At 49.4% G+C, this 25,855-nt stretch overlaps 1 protein-coding gene across 1 annotated transcript in view; it reads left to right on the forward strand.

Annotated features, from left to right (window-relative positions):
- The window catches only part of LOC140430230 (uncharacterized), a 129,622-nt gene that overhangs the window by 11,616 nt on the left and 92,151 nt on the right, over positions 1–25,855 (forward strand). The window contains exon 2 of the mRNA XM_072517660.1: positions 1,644–1,753. Within this exon, the coding sequence (XP_072373761.1) occupies positions 1,644–1,753 (110 nt within the window). The remainder of the gene's footprint in view (positions 1–1,643; positions 1,754–25,855) is intronic.

Raw genomic sequence — 25,855 nt, forward strand, 5'->3', positions numbered from 1 at the left:
CTCCACATTTGCCGGCCAATAGTAATGCAGCAGGTTCGGTAGTGCTAACCCCACTTTCTGCCTCTTCACCCGAGGTGCCTTCCCCACCCATATAAACTCTGAAATCGCTGCATCCAGTTTCCGGAAAAAGGCCTTCTGGATGAAGATTGAGGGGGTCTGGAATGCAAACAGGAACCTTAGCAGAACATTCATTTTTAACACCTGGACCCTCCCCACCAATGTCAGGTGTAACGAATCCCATCTCCTAAAGCCCACCCCCCCTCCACCTGAACCCTCAAATACCTGAACCTGTCCCTGGCTACCTTAAATGGCAACATACCAAGATTGGCTCCCCGACCCGCCGCTTTCACCGGAAACACCTCGGGTTGGATTCTCCCAAAATGGGAATATGTCCCCACGTGGACGTAAAAACGCTGGCGTTTTACTCTGAAGATTCCTGGGAAAAAGTGGAGCTGATTCAATGACCTTCAGGGGCTAGCAAGGACCCAGAGTAATTCACGCAGCTTTAGCTGCGGATACGGGCCCCAGCATTTCTGGTTGAGCGCCATGGCAGACTCAGACCGTGGAGGCAGACATAGAAATTAGAGCCCCCCGATCGGCCGCACGCCCAAAGATCTGACTGCGCGGATCTGTCCCCCGGCCGCCTATAATCCAGCCCTCACTCTTTCCGACATTCAACTTATAGCCCGAGAATGCCCCGGACCTCTCTAGTATGTCCATAATTCTCCCCATACTCTCAAATGGGTCAGACATGAACAGCAGCAGGTCGCCTGCATACAGCGCCTCACGGTGTCCCCTACTCCCCCTCACAATCTCCGCCACGTGACTGACCTTCTAAGGGCCATCGGCAAGGGGTCTATCGCCAGCGCAAATAACAGCGGCGATAGCTGACACCCCTGCCTCGTCCCCCTGTGCAACCCGAAGCTCCGTGAGCTCAGTTCGTTTGTTTGTACACTCGCCACTGGGGCCACATACAACAGACACACCCACGCCACAAACTTCTGCCCAAACCCATACATTCCCAGAATCTTAAACAGTTACCGCCACTCCACCGGAGTAAAAGCCTTTTCTGCGTCCATAGAGACCAATACGTCCTATATCCACCTCTTCAACGGGGTCGTGATCATGTTTAATAATCGCCTAATGTTACTGGAAAGTTGCCTACACTGTACGAAACTAGTTTCGTCCTTTGCGACCACCCTCAGAAAGCATCCTTCCAGCCACTAGCTTGTCCAACACTATCACATTTGTGGTCAACAGTGATTTAGGCTCCACAGTCCCAACAGGTCCTTCCTCTTCTTCAGGATTAGATCGATGCCTGGATCAGTGTCTCCAGTAGCTCCCCCTTCTCCAGCGCCTCGCTAAACATCGCCCGTAAATGTGGTGGTAATTCGGTCGCGAACTCATGATAAAATTCCGCTGGGTAGGCCATCTGGCCTGGCCTTCCCAACTTCATCCCTTTAATGCTATCCATCCCCTCTCTCAGCCCCAGCAGTTCCACCAGCGCCTGCTTCATCCAGCCTTGGGAATTCCAGCTCATCCAAAAACTGCCCCATCTTCCTACCCCCACCACCCAGCTCAGCCCTTTCTAATTTCTCATAATACTCCTTGAATGAATGCCTAGTTAATCTTACCCGGCTCAGACACCAAGGTGGGCAAGACAGACAAAGGCGAACAGCTAGAAGGATATAGAATCCGGGTCTATGAAAACATTGGAGCGGACTTAGCAAAACGCAGGGCCAAATTTAACCAGGCAAAATCGGCCCTGTGCTGGAACTGAATAAAATTTGGAATGCTGTTCCCAGCCAGGCTCTGGGTAATGTTCCAAAATAGGGGGGGGGGAAAGAGAGAGGGAGAAGGAGATTTGGGGAAACGCAGGAGGAGGAACGCAAAGGGGGAGGGACGGGGTAAAGGAACACAGGGAGAACACAAAGAGAAGAAAGGACAGGGTCTCGGATTTGTTTTGGCAGGTAAAAGGTAGATTGAGGATACAAAATGACGCCGCAAGCAGTCACTTTGGAAGGTACCTAAACAAAGGGAAATCCTGGAGTGAACACACTGTTGACGGCCATGTTGCGAGTCTCCCGAGTGCAGGGGCCCGACCTCGGTGCGAACAGTGAACGTGGCCATTTTGGACAGCCCCCTAACAAAGGGAAACCCCAGAGTGCAGGGGTGCCTCCATCAGGTAAGTATGTGTGGTGAATGTATTACTGCTACATTCACCATTGTATTACATTACATTGTATTGTATTATGTTGATGCACTTGTGCCCTCCGCCTATGGCTCCACCCCCTTGGGGGAGGTATATAGATCTGCAGCCTGTAGGCAGAACTCAGTACAGAGATGTCGCAGGCAGGCACAGATCTAGTTGATTAAAACCACTGTTCACTTCTCCTCATCGTCTCATGTGAATTGATGGTTGCATCAATTTAATCAGCTAAGATATCGCTATGGAAGCCACCCACAAACCTGATCGACTGGAACTCGACCCACAGGCAGCTGAAGCCAAAGGAATCTTTTTGCACTGGCTACGTTGCTTTGAGGTCCACCTCGCCGCCTCCTCCTCGCCCGCTGTCACCGAGGCACAGAAGCTGAGCCTCCTCCACGCCCGGGTGAGCCACCGAATCTCTGCTTTTATTGAGGAAGCGACCACGTACGCAGAAGCAGTCGCGATCCTGAAAAGACATTACGTGAAGCTGGTGAACAAAGTGTTTGCGCGGTATCTCCTCACACTCGTCGGCAACGCCCCGGGGAATTGCTGGAGGAATACCTATGCGACCCGAGGGTACTCGCTCGAAACTGAAATTACAAGGATGTCACGGCCTTGCAGCACATGGAACTCGCCATCCGGGACACCTACATGGCTGGAGTCCGGTCCAACTATGTCAGACAGCGCCTGCTCGAAAAGGGCGCCCTCGGTCTAGAAGAGACGGTAAAATTATCCACCTCTTTAGAAGTAGCTTTCCAGAGCCCAAATGCTTTCCCCTCCGACCGGAGGGTGCCCCAGGCCTGTGCCGCACGGCTGCCCGCCCAACCCGGGGCGCCGCCCTGCTATTTCTGTGGTCAGAATCAGCACCCCAGGCAGCGTTGCCCGGCTCAGACTGCGACCTGCAGCGACTGCAGCAAGAAAGGACACTTCGCTAAAGTCTGCTTGGCCCGACACAAAGCTCCTAATCACAGGCCCGAATCACAGAGTCACAGACCCGCAGCGTTGCTGCGTGCCTGCTGGTACCGCCCCCTTCTGACAAGTCATCCGCCTCGTGCTATCCGTGGGAGCCGCCATCTTTAACCCTACCCGACACGTGCGACTCATGGGGGCCGCCATCTTGGCCGCCATCTTCAACGCCGCCCGACACGTGTGACCGATGGGGGCCGCCATCTTGGGACCACCCTGCTACCCGCAGCTCGGCTCTGTCACCCTCGACCAATCACGGCCCAAGCACCTCAGGAACTCTATGATGACCGTCTGGGTCAATGGGCACGAAACACCCTGCCTGTTTGACTCTGGGAGCACGGAGAGCTTCATCCATCCAGACACAGTAAGGCGCTGTTCTCTCCAGATTTCCCCCGCATCCCAAACAATCTCCCCTGCTTCCGGATCACATTCAGTGCAAATCCGGGGGTACTGCGTCGCGAACCTCGCGATACACGGCGCCGAGTACGCCAATTTTAAGCTCTATGTCCTCCCCCACCTCTGCGCTCCTCTCCTGTTCGGACTGGACTTCCAGTGCAACCTCAGGAGCCTGACCCTGAAGTTCGGCGAGCCCCTACCCCCTCTCACCGTATGTAGCCTCACGATCCTTAAGGTCACCCCCCTCCCTCGCTCTTCGCGAACCTCACCGCCAACTGTAAACCCGTCGCCACCAGGAGCAGGCGGTACAGTGTCCAGGACAGGACTTTTATCAAGTCAGAGGTCCAGCGGCTCGAGGCAGGGGATCATCGAGGCCAGTAATAGCCCATGGAGAGCCCAAGTGGTGGTAGTCAGGACCGGGGAAAAGAACCAGATGGTTGTAGACTACAGCCAAATCATAAATCGGTACACGTAACTCGATGCGTATGCCCTTCCCCAGATGGCGGATATGGTGAATCAGATTGCACACTACCGGGTTTTCTCCACGGTATATCTGAAGTCCGCATACCACCAGCTCCCTATCCGCCCGGAAGACCGCTACTACACTGCCTCCGAGGCAGACGGCCGTCTCTTCCACTTCCTCAGGGTTCCCTTCGGCGTCACCAAAGGGGTCTCGGTCTTCCAAAGAACGATGGACCGAATGGTGGACCAGTACGGGCTGCAGGCCACGTTTCCGTACTTGGATAATATCACCATCTGCGGCCATGATCAGCAGGACCACGACGCTAACCTTCAGAAGCTCCTCCAAACCACTCAGGCCCTCAATCTCACTGATAACAAGGAGAAAGGCGTTTTCCGCACACCCGACTAGCCAGCCTCGGCTATGTCGGGGGAAACAGAGTCCTAGGGCCCTCCCCCTCCCCCACTGCCCCAACGTCCTGAAAAGATGCCTCAGGTTCTTTTCCTGCTATGCCCAGTGGGTCCCCCAACTAAGAGGACAAAGCCCGCCCACTTATCAAAGCCACCATCTCCCCCCTGACGACTGAGGCCCGCCTGGCCTTCAGCCGCATCAAGGCAGACATTACCAAAGCCGCGATGCACGCGGTGGACGAGTCCATCCCCTTCCAGGTGGAGAGCGACGCGTCAGATGTCGCCCTGGCCACTACCCTTAACCAGGGAGGCAGGCCCGTGGCCTTTTTTCCCCCCGTACCCTCAACGCCTCCGAGATTCAAAAAAGCAGCTCAAGCCATTGTGGAAGCTGTATGGCATTGGAGGCACTACCTGGCTGGTAGGAGATTCATCGTCACCGACCAACGGTCGGTAGTCTTTATGTTCAACAACACACAGCGGGGCAAGATCAAGAATAATAAAATCTTGGTGGAGAATCGAAACTCTATACCTATAATTACGATATACTGTATCGTCCGAGGAAGCTTAACGAACCCCCAGATGCCCTGTCCCGTGGCACATGCGCCAGCGTGCAAGGTGACCGACTTTGGGCCATTCATAATTACCTCCGTCACCCGGGGGTCACCCGGCTTCTCCACTTCATCAAAGCCCGCAACATGCCCTACTCCACCGAGGAGGTCAGGACCATGACCAGGGACTGCCAAGTCTGCACGGAGTGCAAGCCGCACTTCTATCGGCCAGACAAGGCCCACCTGGTGAAGGCATCCCACCCCTTTGAACGCCTCAGCGTCAATTTCAAAGGGCCCCTCTCCTCCATTGACCGCAACGTGTATTTTCTTAACGTCGTTGACGAGTACTCCTGTTTCCCCTTTGCCATCCCATGCCCCGACATGACCGCGGCCACTGTCATTAAGGCCCTACATAGCATCTTCACCCTGTTCAGTTTCCCCACTTACGTCCACAGTGACCGGGGCTCCTAGTTTATGAGCGACGAACTGCGTCAGTACCTGCTCGGTAAGGGCATTGCCTCAAGCAGTTATAACCCCCGGGGAAGTGGACAGGTGGAGAGGGAGAACGCGATGGTATGGAAGGCCATCCTTCTGGCCCTACGGTCTAGAAGTCTCCCAGTTTCCCGCTGGCAGGAGGTCCTCCCCGACGCGCTCCACTCAATTAGGACGCTCCTCTGCACAGCCACGAATGAGACCCCTCATGACCGCCTATTTGTCTTCCACAGGAAATCCACCTCCGGAGTCTCGCTTCCGTCCTGGCTGACAACACCTGGCTGTACTCCTCCGAAAACACGTGAGGAGCCATAAGTCCGACCCCCTGGTCGAGAGGGTCCAGCTCCTTCATGCCAACCCTCAGTATGCCTACGTGGCGCAACACGACGGCTGACAAGATAAAATCTCTCTCCGGGATCTGGCACCCGCCAGTTCCCCTGTGACCATCACCTATTCCCCCCCCCCCCCCCCCCCTACAGCGAACGCCGCCCCCCTCCCCCCATCGTCGACCTACAGTGATGAAGCTCCAGACGACACGCTCCCGGAGGCAACGAGCCCAACATCCGTGGCCGCAGCAACGGGTTCAACACCTGTGCCCGCAGCGAAGCCAGAGCTCAGACGATCGCAGCGCACGATCAAGGCGCCAGACAGACTCGACCTGTGAGCGCACTTCACCCCCGCTCGATTTCAATTTTTAACAGGGGGTGAATGTGGTGAATGTATTACTGCTACCATACACCATTGTATTACATTACATTGTATTGTATTATGTTGATGCCCTTGTGGGCTCCGCCTATGGCTCCGCCCCCTCGTGGGAGGTATAGAGATCTGCAGTTTGTAGGCGGCACTCAGTACAGAGCAGTCGCAGACAGGCACAGATCTAGCTGATTAAAACCATTGTTCACTTCTACTCATCGTCTCATGTGAATTGATCGTCGCATCAGTATGGTTGATCTTGCAGGAAGGGAGGGACAGAAACCCTCCCCATTAGGATAATCATTTGGAATGTCAGGAGACTTAATGGCCCAGTGAAAAGATTCAGAGTCTTTGCATATTTAAGAAGTTTGCAAGCCGACTTAGTCGTGCTGCAAGAGACGCACATGAGGGAGAACGATGAACTGCGGGTAAGGAAGGGCTGGGTGGGACAGACATATCATTCACGTTACGAGACGAGGGCTAGGGGTGTAGCAATATTGATTAGCAAGAGGACGGTGCTTACGGTGACAAGGACAGTTACAGACCCAGAGAGATGGTACATCATGGTCAGCGGTATCCTAGACGGGACACTGGTACTTCTGGTAAACGTGTGCACTCCCAACTGGGACGCCGTGGTATTCATAAAGAAGATCATGGCTGAAATCCCCGACATCGACACACACCAACTGATAATTGGGGAAGAGAGAATGACTTTAACTGTGTACAGAACCCATGATGGATCCATCGAACACCTAAACGGGGAAAAAGACAGGCCTGTCCAGGGAACTGGGAGTATTCATGGAGCAGATGGGGGCTGTGGACCCTTCATGGTTCCTACACCACGTTGAGACGGAATTCTCATCTTTTTCACCAATGCACAAGATATACACCCATATTGACTTCTTTGCAGTTGGGAAATCGTGCTTCTAGAAATACTCAGAGCGGAATATTCCGCGATAGTCATCTCCGACCATACTCAAACATTATATGGATGTGAGGTTGGAGACTGGCCGTGCCCAATACCCTGCATGGAGGTTGGACACATACTTCTTGACCGACAAGGCCTTCTGCCAGAAAACATCACAGGCCATAAGAGTACACATCACTAACAACCAGTCTCACCTTCCACGTTCTGGGAGGCACTGAAGGCGGTTATTAGGGGAGAGATTGTAGCTTACAAGGCTCGTAGAGATAGGGAGAAGAGAGGGCGGCTAGGCAACAACTGATCAACTCCATCCTTGAGGTCGACAGGAAATACTCAGAGGCCCCGACCAGAGCTTCTGGCAGAGAGGAAAAAGCTACAAATTGACTTTAACCTGCTATCCACCAGGAAATCAGTGCACCAACTCCGCCAGACACGGAGGACCTTCTATGAACATGGAGAGAAGGCTAGCCGCCTGTTGGCTCACCAGCTGAGAAAACAGGCAGCCACAAGGGAGATAGCACAGGTGAAAGATAGCAGAGACGGACTGGTAGCCGAACCAAAAAAGGTCAACCAAGCATTTGATGCCTTCTACCGGGCACTGTAATCTCCAAGCCCCCCCCGACGGGGGCTCGTGGATTAAATGGTTCCTCAATGGACTGGACATGCCAGTCGTGGGGGACAACACTAGCAAATTCTGCAACTGGGGATCCAGATAGCCCATGACTGGACACAGATCCACAAGTGGAACCTGACAAGTCAGATGGAAGAATTTAAAAAGAATCTACAGAGATGGGATGCACTCCCACTTTCCCTGGCGGGCAGGGTACAGACGATCAAGATGAATGTACTACCAAGGTTCCTCTTCCTGTCCAGCCATGCTAGATGCCACTTTTAAGAAGTGAAGACAGGACAGGGGGGGACGACACTAGCGGTCAGGGTCTTTTACATGGGGGACAGACTCACAATCCTAGATGAACTAATGGAAGGACTGGAGCTACTGAACAGTAAGGAGCTCCGGCACTTACAAATCAAAAACTTTCTTACAAGAAGACGAGGTACCCTAAGGTCCCGAGAGACAAATTGCTGGAGGAACTGCTGGACGCATACAGTAGGGAGAAGAGGAACTGTGGGGACATGTACGACATTAGATGGGAAGACAGAAATGGGAGGATAAGGACAGTATGTGGCACCGTGGTTAGCACCCGGGTTCGAATCTCAGCCCTAGGTCACTGTCTGTGTGGAGTTTGCACATTCCTCCATGTCTACGTGGGTTTCACCCCACAACCCAAAGATGTGTAGGTTAGGTGGATTGACCATGCTAAATTGCCCCTTAATTGGAAAATAAAATAATTGGGTACACTAAATTTTTTTAATTTTTAATAATGTTTTTAAATAAAAAAAAGAAATGGGAGGATGAACTTGGGATAGAAGTAGTGTGGGGACACTAGAGCGAAGCACTAAGTAAGGCCAACCTGACCTGCTCCTGCGGAAGGCAAAGCCTCTTGCAGTTTAAAATGGTGCACGAGCACACATAACCAGAACCTGAATGAACAGGGTCTTCCTGGAGATGGAGGATAAATGTGAACATGCCAGGGTAGTTGTTATGGGGGACTTTAACTTTCCAAATATTGATTGGAAACGCTATAGTTAGAGTACTTTAGATGGGTCCTTTTTTGTCTAATGTGTGCAGGATTGTTTCCTGACACAGTATGGAGATAGGCCAACGAGAGGCGAGGCCATATTGGATGTGGTACTGGGTAATGAACCAGGACAGGTGTTAGATTTGGAGGTAGGTGAGCACGTTGGTGATAGTGACCACAATTCGATTACGTTTACTTTAGTGATGGAAAGGGATAGGTATATACCGCAGAGCAAGAGTTATATCTGGGGGAAAAGGCAATTTTGATGCGATGAGGCATGACTTAAGATGCATCGGATGGAGAGGAAAACTGCAGGGGATGGGCACAATGGAAATGTGGAACTTGTTCAAGGAACAGCTACTCCGTGTCCTTGATAAGTATGTACCTGTCAGGCAGGGAGGAAGTGGTCGAGCAAGGGAACCGTGGTTTACTAAAGCAGTCGAAACACTAAGGAAGAAGGAGGCTTATGTAAAGATGAGACATAAAGGTTCAGTTAGGGTGCTCGAGAGTTAGAAGTTAGCTAGGAAGGACCTAAAGAGAGAGCTAAGAAGAGCCAGGAGGGGACATGAGAAGTCTTTGGCAGGTAGGATCAAGGATAACCCTAAAGCTTTCTATAGATAAGTCAGAAATAAACGAATGACTAGGGTAAGAGTAGGGCCAGTCAAGGACAGTAGTGGGAAGTTGTGCTTGGAGTCCGAGGAGATAGGAGAGGTGCTAAATGAATATTTTTCATCAGTATTCACACAGGAAAAAGACAATGTTGTCAAGGAGAATACGGAGATTCAGGCTACTAGACTAGAAGGGCTTGAGGTTCAGAAGGAGGAGGTGTTAGCAATTCTGGAAAGTGTGAAAAAAATAAGTCCCCAGGGCCGGATGGGATTTATCCTAGGATTCTCTGGGAAGCTAGGGAGGAGATTGCTGAGCCTTTGGCTTTGATCTTTACGTCATCTTTGTTTACAGGAATAGTGCCAGAAGACTGGAGGATAGCAAATGTTGTCCCTTGTTCAAGAAGGGGAGTAGAGACAACCCCGGTAACTATAGACCAGTGAGCCTTACTTCTGTTGTGGGCAAAATATTGGAAAGGTTTATAAGAGATAGGATGTATAATCATCTGGAAAGGAATAATTTGATTAGAGATAGTCAACACGGTTTTGTGAAGGGTAGGTTGTGCCTCACAAACGTTACTTTTTTGAGAAGGTGACCAAACAGCTGGATGAGGGTAAAGCAGTTGATGTGGTGTATATGGATTCCAGTAAAGCGTTTGATAAAGTTCCCCACAGTAGGCTACTGCAGAAAATACGGAGGCATGGGATTCAGGGTGATTTAGCAGTTTGGATCAGAAATTGGCTAGCTGGAAGAAGACAAAGGGTGATGGTTGATGGGAAATGTTCAGACTGGAGTCCAGTTACTAGTGGTGTACCGCAAGGATCTGTTTTGGGGCCACTGCTGTTTGTCATTTTTATAAATGACCTGGAGGAGGGCGGAGAAGGATGGGTGAGTAAATTTGCAGATGACACTAAAGTCGGTGGAGTTGTGGACAGTGTGGAAGGATGTTACAAGTTACAGAGGGACATAGATAAGCTGCAGCGTTGGGCTGAGAGGTGGAAAATGGAGTTTAATGCAGAAAAGTGTGAGGTGATTCATTTTGGAAGGAATAACAGGAAGACAGAGTACTGGGCTAATGGTAAGATTCTTGGCAGTGTGGATGAGCAGAGAGATCTCGGTGTCCATGTACATAGATCCCTGAAAGTTGCCACCCAGGTTGAGGGGGTTGTTAAGAAGGCGTACGGTGTGTTAGCTTTTATAGGTAGAGAGATTGAGTTCCGGAGCCATGAGGTCATGTTGCAGCTGTACAAAACTCTGGTACGGCCACATTTGGAGTATTGCGAGCAATTCCAGTCGCCGCATTATAGGAAGGATGTGGAAGCATTGGAAAGGGTGCAGAGGAGATTTACCAGAATGTTGCCTGGTATGGAGGGAAGATCTTATGAGGAAAGGCTGAGGGACTTGAGGCTGTTTTCGTTAGAGAGGTTAAGAGGTGACTTAATTGAGGCATACAAGATGATCAGAGGATTGGATAGGGTGTACAGTGAGAGCCTTTTTCCTCGGATGGTGATGTCTAGCACGAGGGGACATAGCTTTAAATTGAGGGGAAATAGATATAAGACAGATGTCAGAGGTAGGTTCTTTACTCAGGGAGTAGTAAGGGCGTGGAATGCCCTGCCTGCAACAGTAGTGGACTCGCCAACACTAAGGGCATTCAAATGGTCATTGGATAGACATATGGACGATAAGGGTAGATGGGCTTTAGAGTGGCTTCACAGGTCGGTGCAACATCGAGGGCCGAAGGGCCTGTACTGCACTGTAATGTTTATGTTTAGGAGGCCCGGCCAACCATGCTTACATATTCTGGGCCTGCCCAAGACTTGTCGGGTTTCGAGGAGATGTCCGAAGTTGTGGGGATAAAGGTGGAGCTGTGCCCAAGAGTGGCAATCTTCAGGATATTGGACCAGCCAGACCTACATATGGGGAAGAGGGCCAATACCCTTGCTTTTGCTTCCTTAATCATCCACCGGAGAATCCTGCCCAGATGGCGATCAGCAGCACCTCCTACAGCTGCAGACTGGCCAGCAGACCTGTCGGAATCTTTCCACCTGGAGAAGATCAAGTACACCATCCGAGGATTGGACGAGGCCTCCACAAGCATGGGGGCTATTCATCAGCCTGTTCCAAGACCTGTTCGAAGCCAATAGTGACTAGGAAGGGGGACCGATGAGAGCAGACAAGAATGCACAGAGCAGGGGGAGGGGAGAAACTAGGGAAGTATCAGCACCTGACCTGATCCTTCACCCGGAGGTGCATCTCATGCAGAAAGACCACCCCCCGCCTTCAAGCTTCCTCCTCCCCCCCCCCCCCACTTCAAGCTTCCTCCTCTTCCCCCCCCCTTCAAGCTTCCTCCTCCCCGCCCCTTCAAGCTTCCTCCTCCCCCCTTCAAGCTTCCTCCCCCCCCCCTTTCAAGCTTCCTCCTTCCCTCCCCCCCAAGCTTCCCCCCTCCCACCAAGCTTCCTCCCCCCCCTCTCAAGCTTCCTCCTTCCCCCCCCCCTCCCCAAGTCACCTCTTCCCCCCCCCTCAAGCTTCCAAGTCACCTCCCCGATCTCAATTCCGTTCAGCAGCATTACCTGCCAACGTGGCAGCTGCTGCCTACCCGTCCAGCTCCCATCTACCCCTTCACCCCTACCCCCACCTTTCCCTCCTAGGTCCGTGCAGACGGCTCCTCACAAACCCCACCCTCCCCCACACAAGGGGTACGCCCCCTTACAAACTTGTTGCCCCTTACCAAACCATCACAATGACAAAATGTCCTATGTCTTGGTAAATTCGGACACTGTTCTCCTTCCATTCGGAGTTCCGCTTCGCCCTGGCCCATTGCAGGATCTTCTCCTTCTCCACAAACTTATGGAGCCTCACAATTACCACACATGGTGGCTCACTCGCTCTCAGCTTCTGCCTTCTGCGTCCTTTCAACCTCCCGGGTCTTGTCCAGCAGCGCCTCCGCCACCAGCTCTGCCAGCATCCTTGAGACATATCTCATGGCACTTGTACCTTCCACACCCTCAGGCAAGGCAACATTAAGCAGGTTCTGCCTTCTGGATCTGGTCTCCTGCTCCTCTACCTTTGTCCTTAGCAACTTACAAAGGTCCCCCAGGAGCCCCACCTCTGCCTCCAGTGCCACCACCCGATCGCTGTGATTGGGCATAACCTCCTCCATCTCCCAGATCTCCAATCCCTGTGTCTCCAGACACTTTTCAACTCTCTCCATCGATCCTTTCAGGAGTGCTACCGTTCCCTCGATAGCCTTCGATCGATCCTCATGCATCTACTTTCGCTGCTGGCGGATCTCTTCTCTAATAAACGGCAACTACTGCAACTATCAGGAGTTTTCCAACTTGCGGCAACCCTTCCCCCTCTGCCATCTTCCCAATAGCTACTGTGCCACAGGTCTCCTCCAGTCCTGTGGCCAGGTTGTTGGGAAGAAAATGCATTAAGCCTCGATCCTGAGATATAACAACAGCGTTTCAGCTCACTGTACCAAATATTTTATTTTTTATTCTTTTCACAGGATGAGGGCATCGCCGGCTAGGTCAGCATTTATTGCCCATTCCTAATTACCCTCGAGAAGGTGGTGGTGAGCCACCTTCTTGAACCACTGGAGTAGATTTGATTTAGGTACACTCACAGCGTGATAATGAAGGAGTTCCACGTTTTTTTATCCAGCGACAATGAAGAAACAGCGATTATAGTTCCATGTCAGAATGGTGTGGGGCTTGGAAAGGAATTTGTAGGTTAAGGTGTCCCCATGCATCTGTAGTCCTTGCCTTTATAGGTGGCAGAGGTTCTGGATTTGGAAAATGCTGCCAAAGGAACCACGGTAAGTTGCTGCAGTGCATCTTGTAGCTAGTACACACTGCTGCCTGAATGGGTGCCAATCAAGCAGGCTGCTTTGTCCTGGATGGAATCAAGCTTCTGGAGTGTTGATGGAGGCAACTGAACAGTATTCCATTACATTCCTGATTTGTACCTTGTAGATGATGGACAGGCTCGGTTTGCTTTTTTTATGGCATTAACTGGCATCATTGCCCACTTCCCATCCATCCCGCTCTCTATCCTCTCTCATGAAATCTGTTCCTTTCCCGTAGCCTTTATTTCCCCCACTTGTTACCAATCAAGGCCAAATGTGCCAGACAGATCCCACTCAATACATCATATATCTCTAATGTTAAAGGCTCATATTCTTAATGCTGAAGGCTAGATGATATACTCCCTGTAGCGCACAATGACTTACGAGAGACGAATAGCGATGAAGTCGATGAGGCTTTATTAAGCGTGACTTGTTCCCCACAGTTCAGCAACAGACTGGAGCTGCGGGGAGAACTCCTGGTTCTTATACTCCGCCTTCACGGCGGAGCTAGAGATCAACAGCCAACCAGGACCCGGGATCTGTCAGCCAATGGCATCACGGCTTCACAGTCCCACATGACCCCTAATGCATACTACCACATTCACCCCTTGTTAAAAATGAACCCGGCGGGCTGGTGCATCGCATGGTGGTAGGGGTTTACAAGGCTGGTCCTGGGAGGAAAAAAACTTTTTGCATGTCATTACAGTGCCCTACACTTTGCCCTACACTGGGCTATGTACAGGGTTTGTGAACTATTTACAATATTCGTAAGAAGAAAAAAAGAACATTCTCGTGAAAGTCCACAACATTCTTGTGTTACACCGACGCCACGAGTCGAGCGGGCGGTCTGGTCTTCCTTGTCGATCGCCTCAGCCCCGGTGGTGGTGCAGGTGCTTGTTCCAGAGTTGTCGTCTCCGGGAGCTTTACGGTGTCTGCTTCTGCTTCACTCCTGGTCGGACATGGGAGGAGGACCGATCCTCGCGGGAAGGGGGCGGTCGCGGGGTGCGCCGGTGGCAGGGAGGAGGTGATTGGTGTTGGGGGGTTGTGCGTGTTGCCGGCGGGCGCCAGGTCTCGCAGGGAGACCGTGTCCTGTCGGCCGTCGGGGTACGCCACGTAGGCGTACTGCGGGTTCGCGTGGAGGAGGTGAACCCTCTCGACCAACGAGTCCGACTACGTTTCCGGAGCAAGATGGGTCCTGGGGCCGCCAGCCAGGTTGGCAGCGACGTTCCAGAGGACCACCTCCTGGGGAAGACAAGGAGGCGCTCATGAGGCGTTTGATTAGTGGTAGTACACAGCAGCGACCGGATGGAGTGGAGCGCGTCCGGGGAGGACCTCCTGCCACCGTGAAACTGGGAGATCCCTGGACCGTAGGGCCAGTAGGACGGTCTTCCAGACCGTGCCGTTCTCCCTCTCTACTTTCCGTTCCCCCGGGGGTTGTAGCTGGTCGTCCTGCTCGAGGCTATACCCTTGCTGAGCAGGAACTGGCGCAGCTCGTCACTCATGAAGGAGGACCCCCTGTCGCTATGGATATATGCGGGGCAACCGAACAGTGTGAATATGGTGCTAAGGGCTTTAATAACTGTGGCCGCTGTCATGTCGGGGCAGGGGACGGCGAAAGGGAAACGAGAGTACTCGTCGTCCACCACGTTCAGGAAGTATGTGTTGCGGTCGGTGGAGGGGAGGGGCCCTTTGAAATCCAGACTGAGGCGTTCAAAGGGACGGGAAGCCTTGATCAGGTGCGCTCTATCCGGCCTGAAAAAGTGCGGTTTGCACTCTGCGCAGATGTGGCAGTTCCTGGTGACTGTACGGACCTCCTCCACGGAGTAGGGGAGGTTACGGGACTTTATAAAATGGTAGAACCGAGTGACCCCCGGGTGGCAGAGGTCCTCATGGAGGCTTTGGAGACGGTTTATTTGTGCGTTGGCACATGTGCCGCGGGATAGGGCATCGGACGGCTCGTTCAGCTTTCCGGGACGGTACAAGATCTCGTAGTTGAAGGTGGAGAGCTCGATCCTCCACCTTAAGATCTTATCATTTTTAATTTTGCCCCGCTGTGCATTATCGAACATGAAAGCTACCGACCGTTGGTCAGCGAGGAGAGTGAATCTCCTGCCGGCCAGGTAATGCCTCCAATGTCGCACAGCTTCCACTATGGCTTGGGCTTCCTTTTCCGCTGAGGAGTGGCGGATTTCTGAGGCGTGGAGGGTTCTGGAGAAAAAGGCCACGTGTCTGCCCGCTTGGTTAAGGGTGGCCGCTAGAGCTACATCGGAGGCGTCACTCTCGACCTGGAAGGGGAGGGACTCGTCGATGGCGCGCATCGTGGCCTTTGCGATATCCGCTTTGATGCGGCTGAAGGCCTGGCGAGCCTCTGTCGACAGGGGGAAGGTAATGGTCTGTATTAGGGGGCGGGCCTTGTCTGCGTACTGGGGGACCCACTGGGCGTAATATGAAAAGAACCCCAGGCAGCGTTTCAGGGCTTTGGAGCAGTGGGGGAGGGGAAATTCCATGAGGGGGCGCATGCGTTCGGGGTCGGGGCCTATTATCCCATTGCGCACTACATATCCCAAGATGGCTAGCCGGTTTGTGCTAAACACGCACTTGTCCTCGTTGTATGTGAGGTTCAAGGCTTTAGCGGTCTGGAGGAATTTTTGGAGGTTGGCATCGTGGTCCTGCTGATCGTGGCCGCAGATGGTTACGTTGTCGAGATACGGGAACGTAGCCTGCAACCCGTGTTGATCAACCATTCGGTCCATCTCCCGTTGGAAGACCGAGACCCCGTTTGTGACGCCAAATGGGACCCTTAGGAAGTGGTATAGTCGCCCGTCTGCCTCGAAGGCTGTGTATTGCGGTCACTTGGGCGGATGGGGAGCTGGTGGTAGGCGGACTTGAGGTCCACGGTGGAGAAGACCTTATATTGGGCAATCTGATTGACCATGTCGGATATGCGGGGGAGAGGGTACGCATCTAGCTGTGTGTACCTGTTGATGGTCTGGCTATAGTCTATGACCATCCTTTGCTCCTCCCCTGTCTTTACTACTACCACCTGTGCTCGCCAGGGACTATTGCTGGCCTGGATTATGCCTTCCTTCAGCAACCGCTGGACTTCGGACCGAATAAATGTCCGGTCCTGGGCGCTGTACCGTCTGCTCCTAGTGGCGACGGGTTTGCAATCCGGGGTGAGGTTTGCAAACAAGGATGGGGGTTCAACTTTGAGGGTTGCGAGGCCGCAGATAGTGAGTGGGGGTATTGGGCCGCCGAATTGGAATGTTAGGCTCTGCAGGTTGCACTGGAAGTCTAATCCCAGTAATGTGGGCGCGCAGAGTTGGGGAAGGACGTAGAGCCTGTAGTTTTTAAAACTCCCTCCCTTGCACCGTTAGGGTCACTATGCAGAACCCTTTGATCTGTACGGAGTGGGATCCTGCAGCTAGGGAAATCTCTTGCGTACTGGGACGGATGGTCAAAAAACAGCGTCTTACCGTGTCAGGGTGGATGAAGCTTTCTGTGCTCCCGGAGTCGATCAGGCATGGTGTCTCGTGTCCGTTGATCAGCACCATTGTTGTCGTCGTCTGGAGCGTCCGGGGCCGTGCTGGGTCCAGCGTCACCGAGGCCAGACGTGGTCGCAGTGTCTCAGCGTCTTCTTCGAACCCCGTGGAGCCGTCGATGCTGGGGTCCATTGTTGTCGTCCAAGATGGCGGCGGGGGTGAACAAAATGGCCGCCCCCATGCATCGCACATGGCTGGGGGGTCCCAAGATGGCGGCGGGGGTGGACAAAATGGCCACCCCCATGCATTGCACATGGCTGGGGGTCACAAGATGGCGGCGCCCATCCTCCCCTCGTGGTGGCCGGGACCCAAAATGGCGGCGCCTGCGGGTCGCACATGGGGCGCTGGGGGGGGGGGGGGGGGGAGCGTTTGGGATGCGCTGGACTCTTTCTTCTCCGGGGACAGCGGCGACACCCCGGGACCGGCACACAGCCACGAAATGGCCCTTTTTGCCGCAGCTCTTGCAAATCGCTGCGCGGGCCGGGCAGCGCTGCCGGGGGTGTTTCGCCTGGCCGCAGAAATAGCAGCGGGCCCCCCCGGGATGACCTGGCGTCTGAACCGCGCAAGCCTGTGAGGGGGGGGGGGGGGGGTTTGTCGCGACGGGGGTCCACGGAGCCCAAGGGGCTGCCGCGCGGTCGGGGCCGTACGCGCGGGCGTTTTGCGCGGCCACATCTAGGGAAGCTGCAAGGGCCCGTGCCTCGAAGAAGGAAAGAAAAGCATTCCCCCTCCTGAACACTATCACGATGACAGGAGAACACTAACAGGGTGGCATGGTAGCACAGTGGTTAGCACTGTTGCTTCACAGCGCCAGGCATCCGGGTTTGATTCCCGGCTTGGGTCACTGTGCGGAGTCTGCACGTTCTCCCAGTGTCTGCGTGGGTTTCCTCCGGGTCTTCAGTTTCCTTCCACAAGACGTGCTGTTAGATGAATTGGGAATTCTGAATTCTCCCTCAGTGTACCCGAACAAGCGCTGGAGTGTGGCGACTAGGGGTTTTAACAGTAACTTCATTGCCGTGTTAATATAAGCCTACTTGTGACACTAATAAAGATTATTATCCAATCATCCACACCACAATCACAAACTGGAGTCTCAGCTATGATGCTCTAACGATGATTGTAAAATCACTGATACCATGGATCTATACTGCAAGGAGAAGTCTTTCATTTAAATAGTAGAGAAGAAGCAAATGCTGATGAAGTGAGAGATAAAGCAAAGGAGAGAAAGAAAGAAACAAAAAAATTATTGAGCATAATATTTAATGATCATTTTTAAAAAGAAGTTTTGCAATATTAACATTCAGGCCAGGATATTTTGCGCTTTTAAAGTTTTGATGCTGTGATTTTCTATTCATTCATTTTAGTGAGTGAAGGTGCAAACGGTTAAGGACTTTTCCACTTCCAAAAAAAATCAATGACAGAAAATGGGGTTTCCCACTGTGCATTTTATTTCCAAAATGGCTGTGTGCTACAAAAAGTGCTCCAAAAAATGCAGGATGACCATGTATATAATGCCACATTACTAAATGTAAAGTGCACAGTGAATACTTTTATTTTTATATTGGAGAACACCAGATTAAGTAGTTTGTAAAAAAATGTAACTTACCTGTTACAATTGAGAAAATAAATTGGGTTCTTAAAAAGGTTGATTAAAAACTTTGTAAATACTATTTTCTGCAATACAAACATTCTGTAATGTAATACATCAATACATTAATCCTTCAGCACTTTCACAAATGAGTTGCACAGCAATGAGTCACAGAAGCTCAGCCATGTTAGTTTAAAAAACTTAAGGGTAAATGATTTGAATGGTCAGAAAAATATTTCAGAGAATCAGAGAATGAAAAAACAGTTTTTTGTTTCAATAAAAAAGTATTCCTTGTATAAAGTATATATCATCTTCAACAGTTCATGAAGTAATTTAGAATATGAGATTTTTCATATATCAATCAGAAGTGGCCCAAAAAGCGGGCAGTCACTAACTGCACTACCCGATGTTAAAGAAACGTAATACTGTCAATTTTTGATGTTTGTACTCCTCTGAAAATTTGTGTGAGCTGAAGCAGATATGAATCCAGCAGTTTCTTATATATGTGGTTTCAGCTACTGTCAGCTATAGTGCAATGAAACTACCGAGTAAAAACTTTGTTTGGATTAACTATACACTTGCACTCATTCAATTTCACCATGCACAAAATAAAAGTATATAGAGAAGTATTTAATTAGTCTATTGTTTCAACTGTTTTAGTATATTCTTTTTATTTTTTCCAATATGTTAATGCAGCCTCTGCCATTTTGTTTGCAGCAAAAGAAAGAAATCAGAAGTATACACATTTTCTTTTGAAAAAGTGTGAAATAGTTAACTAAGGTATAGCTGAATCCTTTATCATCTGGTGCAGGTCATAGAGTGGAACTTGTGTTAACTGTTCTCTCATTCTCTTCTACCTCTGGAAAATGGAACTTCCATTAGTGCTGAACTTTCCACCCAGGATCTGAACAAAATAACTGCAACTGATTCTGATGCTACAACACCAACTCTCATATATTTAGCACTTTAAATCTACTAAAGTTCCCACGGTTCTTCAAAAGAATGTAATCTGACTAAAATTGGCATCGAGTCAGAGAAGGAACCATTAGGATATGTCGGCAGAGTCGGTTTTTAAATAGTCTTAAAGGAGGAGAGATCACCAGAGATAGAGATTTACAGAATAAATTGTGAAAGAATTGGGGGCTGCACAAATTGTCAAGGAATATAGAGTTGTTACAGGGCTGAAGAAGGTTACAGATACTGGGAGGTATGGGGCCATGGAGGGATCTTAACATGAGGATGAGAATTTTAAAACTGAAGTATTATTGGACCAGAAGTCAATGTAGATCAGCAAGCAGTGCAATGAAGGGTGAGAAGGACTAGGTGAGAATTAGGATATGGACAACAGGGTTTTGTATGAGTTCAAGTTTATGGAGGGTGGAAAACGAGAGACCAGCCAGAAGAACATTGGGATAGTTGAGTCTAGAGGTATGAAAAGCATAGATGAGGGCTTCAGCAACAGGTAGGCTGAGGCAGGAGCAGAGATAAGCAACATTACCATTTAGAAAAAGATGGTCTTCGTTGTCCATGGAGAAGATCTGGTATCTGAAACTCAGTTCAGGATCAAATGGGACGCTGAGTTAGCTGTCAGTCTGGTTTTGACAAAGATGGTGCCCAGGGAGGGGGATTGAATTGATGGCTCGGGAATGAAGTTTGTGACACTGCTTTTAAGACAATAAAATAAAATAATATGCAATTAACTACTTACACTGACCTTTGGGGAAAAAACTAGCTTTTTTGGCTGCATGAAAATAATGTCACAAGGAATAGTTACCAGGAGGTTGCCATTTGGCCCATTATGTCCATGCTGGCTCTCTGCAAGAAAAGCTCATCTAGTCCCATCCTTATGCAGCACTGTAATCGTTTTCTCATCAGCTACTATCCACTTCTCTATGGAAAGCCATGAATGAATCGGCCTCCACCACCTCAAGTCACCATTGCTTCTTTTTTCTGATTACCTTAAATCAGTGTCCTTCGATTCTCAATACTTCCACCAATGAAAACGGTTTCTCCTGGTCACCTCTGTCTAGACCTCTCATGATTTTGGATATCTCAATCAAATCTCCTCTTAATCTTTACTTCTAGAAGAACAGTCGCAGATTCTTCAAACTATCCAAGTATCTGAAATTCCTCATCCTTGGAACCATTCTCATTCATCTTTTCTGCACCCCCTCTAAAGCCTCACAACTTCCTAAAGTGTGGTTCCCAGAATTGGATACAACACTCCAGTTGCAATCAAAATAGTATTTTCTGTAGGTTAATCATAACTTCCTTGCTTTTGTAATCTATGCCTTTTTAACCAATCAATCTTCCTTGCCACCTTCAATGATTCGTGCACATATAGCTCCTGGTCCGTTTGCTGCTGCACCCTCCTTAGAATTGTATGCTTTATTTTATTTTGCCTCACTGCACTCTGCTACCAAAATGAATCATTTCACATTTCAGCATTAAATTTAATCTGCCACATGTCTGCCCATTTCAACAGTCTATTAATGTCCTCCTCACAGTTCGCCATCTGTAAATTTTGAAACTGTGGCCTGCACATCCGATTCTAGGTCTTTGGTATTCATAGAATCCTTACAGTGCAGAAGGAGGCCACCTGTCCCATTGAGGCTGCACTGGCCCTCCGAAAAAGCACCCTACCTAGATGCACTCCCCTGCCCTATCCCCGTAACCCAACTACCCGCATATCTTTGGATACTAAGGAGCAATTTTAGCATGGCCACCTAACCTGCATACCGTTGAGACTGTGGGAGGAAACCAGAGCACCCGAGGAAAGTTACACAGATATGGGGAAAATGTGAAAACTCCAGTCACCCAAAGAGGAATTGAACCCATGTCCCTGGTGCTGTGAGGCAGCAATGCTAACAGCTGTGCCACCATAGCACCCATATCAAGAAAAGCAGGAGTCCTAACACAAACCTTTAGGGAATCCACTGTATACCTTCAAGAACACTACAGACAGTTACCCGCAGATCCGACCAAGGAACACATCCGCCAACTTAACAGACTGATCAAGACCTTGGATCCAGATCTTCAGAGCACCCTACGTGCTCTCATCCCACGTACTCCCCACATTGGAGATCTCTACTGCCTCCCAAAAATACATAAGGCCAACACACCAGGCCGCCCTATCGTTTCAGGCAATGGGACCCTGTGTGAGAACCTCTCTGGCTACATCGAGGGCATCTTGAAACCCATCGTACAAGGTACACCCAGCTTCTGTCGCGACACGACGGACTTCCTACAGAAACTCAGCACCCATGGACCAGTTGAACCAGGAACATTCCTCGTCACAATGGACGTCTCGGCACTCTACACCAGCATCCCCCATGACGGCGGCATTGCTGCAACAGCCTCAGTACTCAACACCGACAACTGCCAATCTCCAGACGCAATTCTGCAACTCATCCGCTTCATTCTGGATCACAAAGTCTTCACCTTCGACAACAAGTTCTTCATTCAGACGCACGGAACAGCCATGGGGACCAAATTCGCACCCCAGTACGCCAACATCTTCATGCACAAGTTTGAACAGGACCTACTCACCGCACAGGACCTTCAACCGATGTTATACACCAGATACATCGATGACATTTTTTTCCTTTGGACCCACGGCGAAGAATCACTGAAACGACTACACGATGACATTAATAAGTTCCATCCAACCATCAGACTCACCATGGACTACTCTCCAAAATCAGCTGCATTCTTGGACACACTCGTCTCCATCAAGGACGGTCACCTCAGCACTTCGCTTTACCGCAAACCCACGGATAACCTCATGATGCTCCACTTCTCCAGCTTCCACCCTAAACACATTAAAGAAGCCATCCCCTATGGACAAGCGCTCCGTATACACAGGATCCGCTCAGACGAGGAGGAGCGTAACAGACATCCAGAGACGTTGAAAGATGCCCTCGTACGAACGGGATATGGCACTCGACTCATCGATCGACAGTTCCAACGCGCCACAGCGAAAAACCGGACCGACCTCCTCAGAAGACAAACATGGGACACAACCGACAGAATACCCTTCGTCGTCCAGTACTTCCCCGGAGCGGAGAAACTACGTCATCTTCTTCACAGCCTTCAACACGTCATTGATGACGATGAACATCTTGCCAAGGTCATCCCCACACTCCCACTACTTGCCTTCAAACAACCGCGCAACCTCAAACGAACCATTGTTTGCAGCAAACTACCCAGTCTTCAGAACAGTGACCACGACACCACACAACCCTGTCATGGTAATCTCTGCAAGACGTGCCAGATCATCGACATGGATACCACTATTACACGTGAGAACACCACCCACCAGGTACGCGGTACATACTCGTGCGACTCGGCCAACGTTGTCTACCTCATACGCTGCAGGAAAGGATGTCCCGAAGCGCGGTACATTGGCGAGACCATGCAGACGCTGTGACAACGAATGAACGGACATCGCGCAACAATCACCAGGCAAGAATGTTCCCTTCCAGTCGGGGAACACTTCAGCAGTCAAGGGCATTCAGCCTCTGATCTCCGGGTAAGCGTTCTCCAAGGAGGCCTTCAGGACCCGCGACAACGCAGAATCGCCGAGCAGAAACTTATAGCCAAGTTCCGCACACATGAGTGCGGCCTCAACCGGGACCTGGGATTCATGTCACATTACATTCATCCCCCACCATCTGGCCTGCGAAATCCTACCAACTGTCCTGGCTTGAGACAATTCACACCTCTTTAACCTGGGGTTACCCCATCTCTGGATCTGTAAGGATTTAATCATCTGCTAATGCTCGCATTCCTAGCATTGTTTGGCATCTTTGAATTTGTCTATATATGTGTTTCTGGAACAGACCTCTTCATTCACCTGAGGAAGGAGCAGCGCTCCGAAAGCTAGTGACATCGAAACAAACCTGTTGGACTTTAACCTGGTGTTGTAAGACTTCGTACCTTCTTGCAGTCCAAACTATCTGTTCACCATTGATGTTTCCAATCACTCAATCTTTCCAAGCTGCTACTGTTCTTTTTATTACAAGCTGTAATTTTGCTGACAAGCCACCACTAACTGGCACTTTACTAACTGTCTTTTGGCAGCCCATGTACACTACATCAAATTAGATTACCCAATTCTTTTTTTCACAATTAAGGTTCAATTTAGTGTGGCCAATCCACCTACCCTGCACATCTGTTTGGGCTGTGGGGGTGAGACCCACCCAGACATGGGGAGAATGTGCAAACTCCACATGGACAGAGACCCAGGGCCCGGATCGAACCAGGGTCCTCGGTGCCGTGAGGCAACAGTGCTAAGCATGCCGCCCTGAGAATTAGATAATAGTTAACCTGTTGTGTCTATTGCGTTTTTAATTATAGTTCTTCTTATTAATAAAATTAATTGCGTTCAAATTTGCAAACCTGGTGACGTTAGTTATTGGGCAGCCAAGGGCCAAAGACTTTGGGTGTTTTCCTAAGAATTATTTATTAATTTCAATTGTGTTGCGACTCTGCGTCAAGTGTTTTGTAATTGACCATGCACTAGCCCAGGGGGTCGTAATATATTAATGACATTTCTACTGAACATTTTTACATAATGTCAGCACGTTTAATGTGCAAATTCTTATGGAAAACTAGTAAAATTCTTGACACCCAAATCAGTTCAGACTGCTGTGTCCAAATTCCTATTGAAGATTGTGACACAATTCAAATTGTCCAAATAGGAACCAGTGTGGAAATTCTACTTCAATTAATGTTACCATACAAAACTGCACATATTTGCAAAGTAGTAAAACAGAAACATTAGCTGCAAATGCATAGACAGATCTCAATGGGTGCGAGATGATCTATGAACTAATTCTACTACAGTCTATCAGAAAAACACATCTACATTAATCAATGGAATGTATATAACTGATTTGTCAGCATGTTGAGGTATATTATTGAGAACCCTCCTTAGACTTAATCACTCCCATTTACATTCCTTTAGTCTTTCTATCCACGATAACTTTGTCAATCTCCACCAATCGCTGGCCCTCTATCCAGCCCCCCCCCTCCCCCCCAACAGTATAAATCTGACCCTATATCCAGTTCTCTCCAGCTTTGACAAAGAGTCATCTAGACTAGAAACGTTAGCTCACTTCTCTCTCACAGGTGCAGTCAGACCTTCTGCCATTGTCCAGTATTTTCTATTTTTGTTTCAGATTCCAACATCTGGAGTAATTTGCTTTTATTATCGAGGTATATTATTTGATTTTTAAACTTATTATAAGCCATGCTTAATTATCATTTCATAAGCATTCTCGCTCACCAAAGCTGTACAATAGGATTAGACCACAAATCACTTTAAAAAGAACATAAAATATTTATTTCATTTTCAAGCCATTATTAGATCAAGTGCACAGATGTTTTTCAGCCAAGTACCATGACGGTCTGGTTTTTTTTGAAAGCTTGATCATCACCTAACTCAAAGCATAATTCAAAAACATAGTCAGCTCGAAAGTAGCTTTTTGTTTTGGAGAGTAGCTTTGATAAATAAGTATACATGTGTAAATTGTTTTTTCCCCTGAACCCCTTCCTAATCTATAAATGAATGCCATGCAACTAGCACCTCAATAAATGGCATCCAAGAACATTTAGGAGTATGAAAATATTCAATACGTATTGCTGTTCTCTGGGTTTATATAAACTGTATATATGCTTGTTTACCTTTATTATAACCCTTGCCCCTTCACAATGAAGACTTGTTTAAAATTACAAAACTCTTACTACTTCTTTGCATCTGTATTTTAATGCCGGAATAATAATTCAGGCAAAAGGTTCGGCACAACATCGTGGGCCGAAGGGCCTGTTCTGTGCTGTATTTTCTATGTTCTATGTATGTCTCTCTCCCAGCTCCACAATCTACCTACCCGCACGAAAACATAAAGGCTGTAAGTACCAATCTGTTGTTTGGAGTTGAAAACGCCTTGCCTAGTCTTCCAAATAATATGACGTGCTGAAAATTCAAATTACCTGTTGTCCAATAAATACAGTTCAAGATGTAACAAAGCAGTGGTAAAGGCATCAGCTTTTTCTTTCTTTCTTTATGGATAAAGAGGTAACCATGGCAGGCAACAAGGTTAAACTCAAAAACTGGCCAGAATCATTAATGACCATGTTGCAGCAGTCCAGTGGTTGACTTTCAGCTAGACATGATAAAAATACAAGCAGTTATCTTACTTGCTATGTATCATTAACACGAACACCTGCAAACTATCATCCTTTCTTCCAACTTTCTCGCCCTCCCCCATTGCAAACACTAACCTATTCAAAAATCAAGTTACAAGAGCTGCAGTAACACATTCATAAGTTATAGGTGAAGCATAAAAAAGTGTTTTACTTTGATTACCACTTCACCAAATTAATACAAGAAAGGGTACATTAATAATAGATTAAATTAAAAGGTGCAAGATGTGGTTTACATGCTCCAAAGAAAGTCAAACACAATTTAAAGAAATTCTATTATGAAATATCCGACCTTAAAACAAAGACCCTTTTCCCAACATG

This window comes from Scyliorhinus torazame, chromosome 10 (assembly GCF_047496885.1).
Source record: "Scyliorhinus torazame isolate Kashiwa2021f chromosome 10, sScyTor2.1, whole genome shotgun sequence".
NCBI classification, from domain to species: Eukaryota; Metazoa; Chordata; class Chondrichthyes; order Carcharhiniformes; family Scyliorhinidae; genus Scyliorhinus; species Scyliorhinus torazame.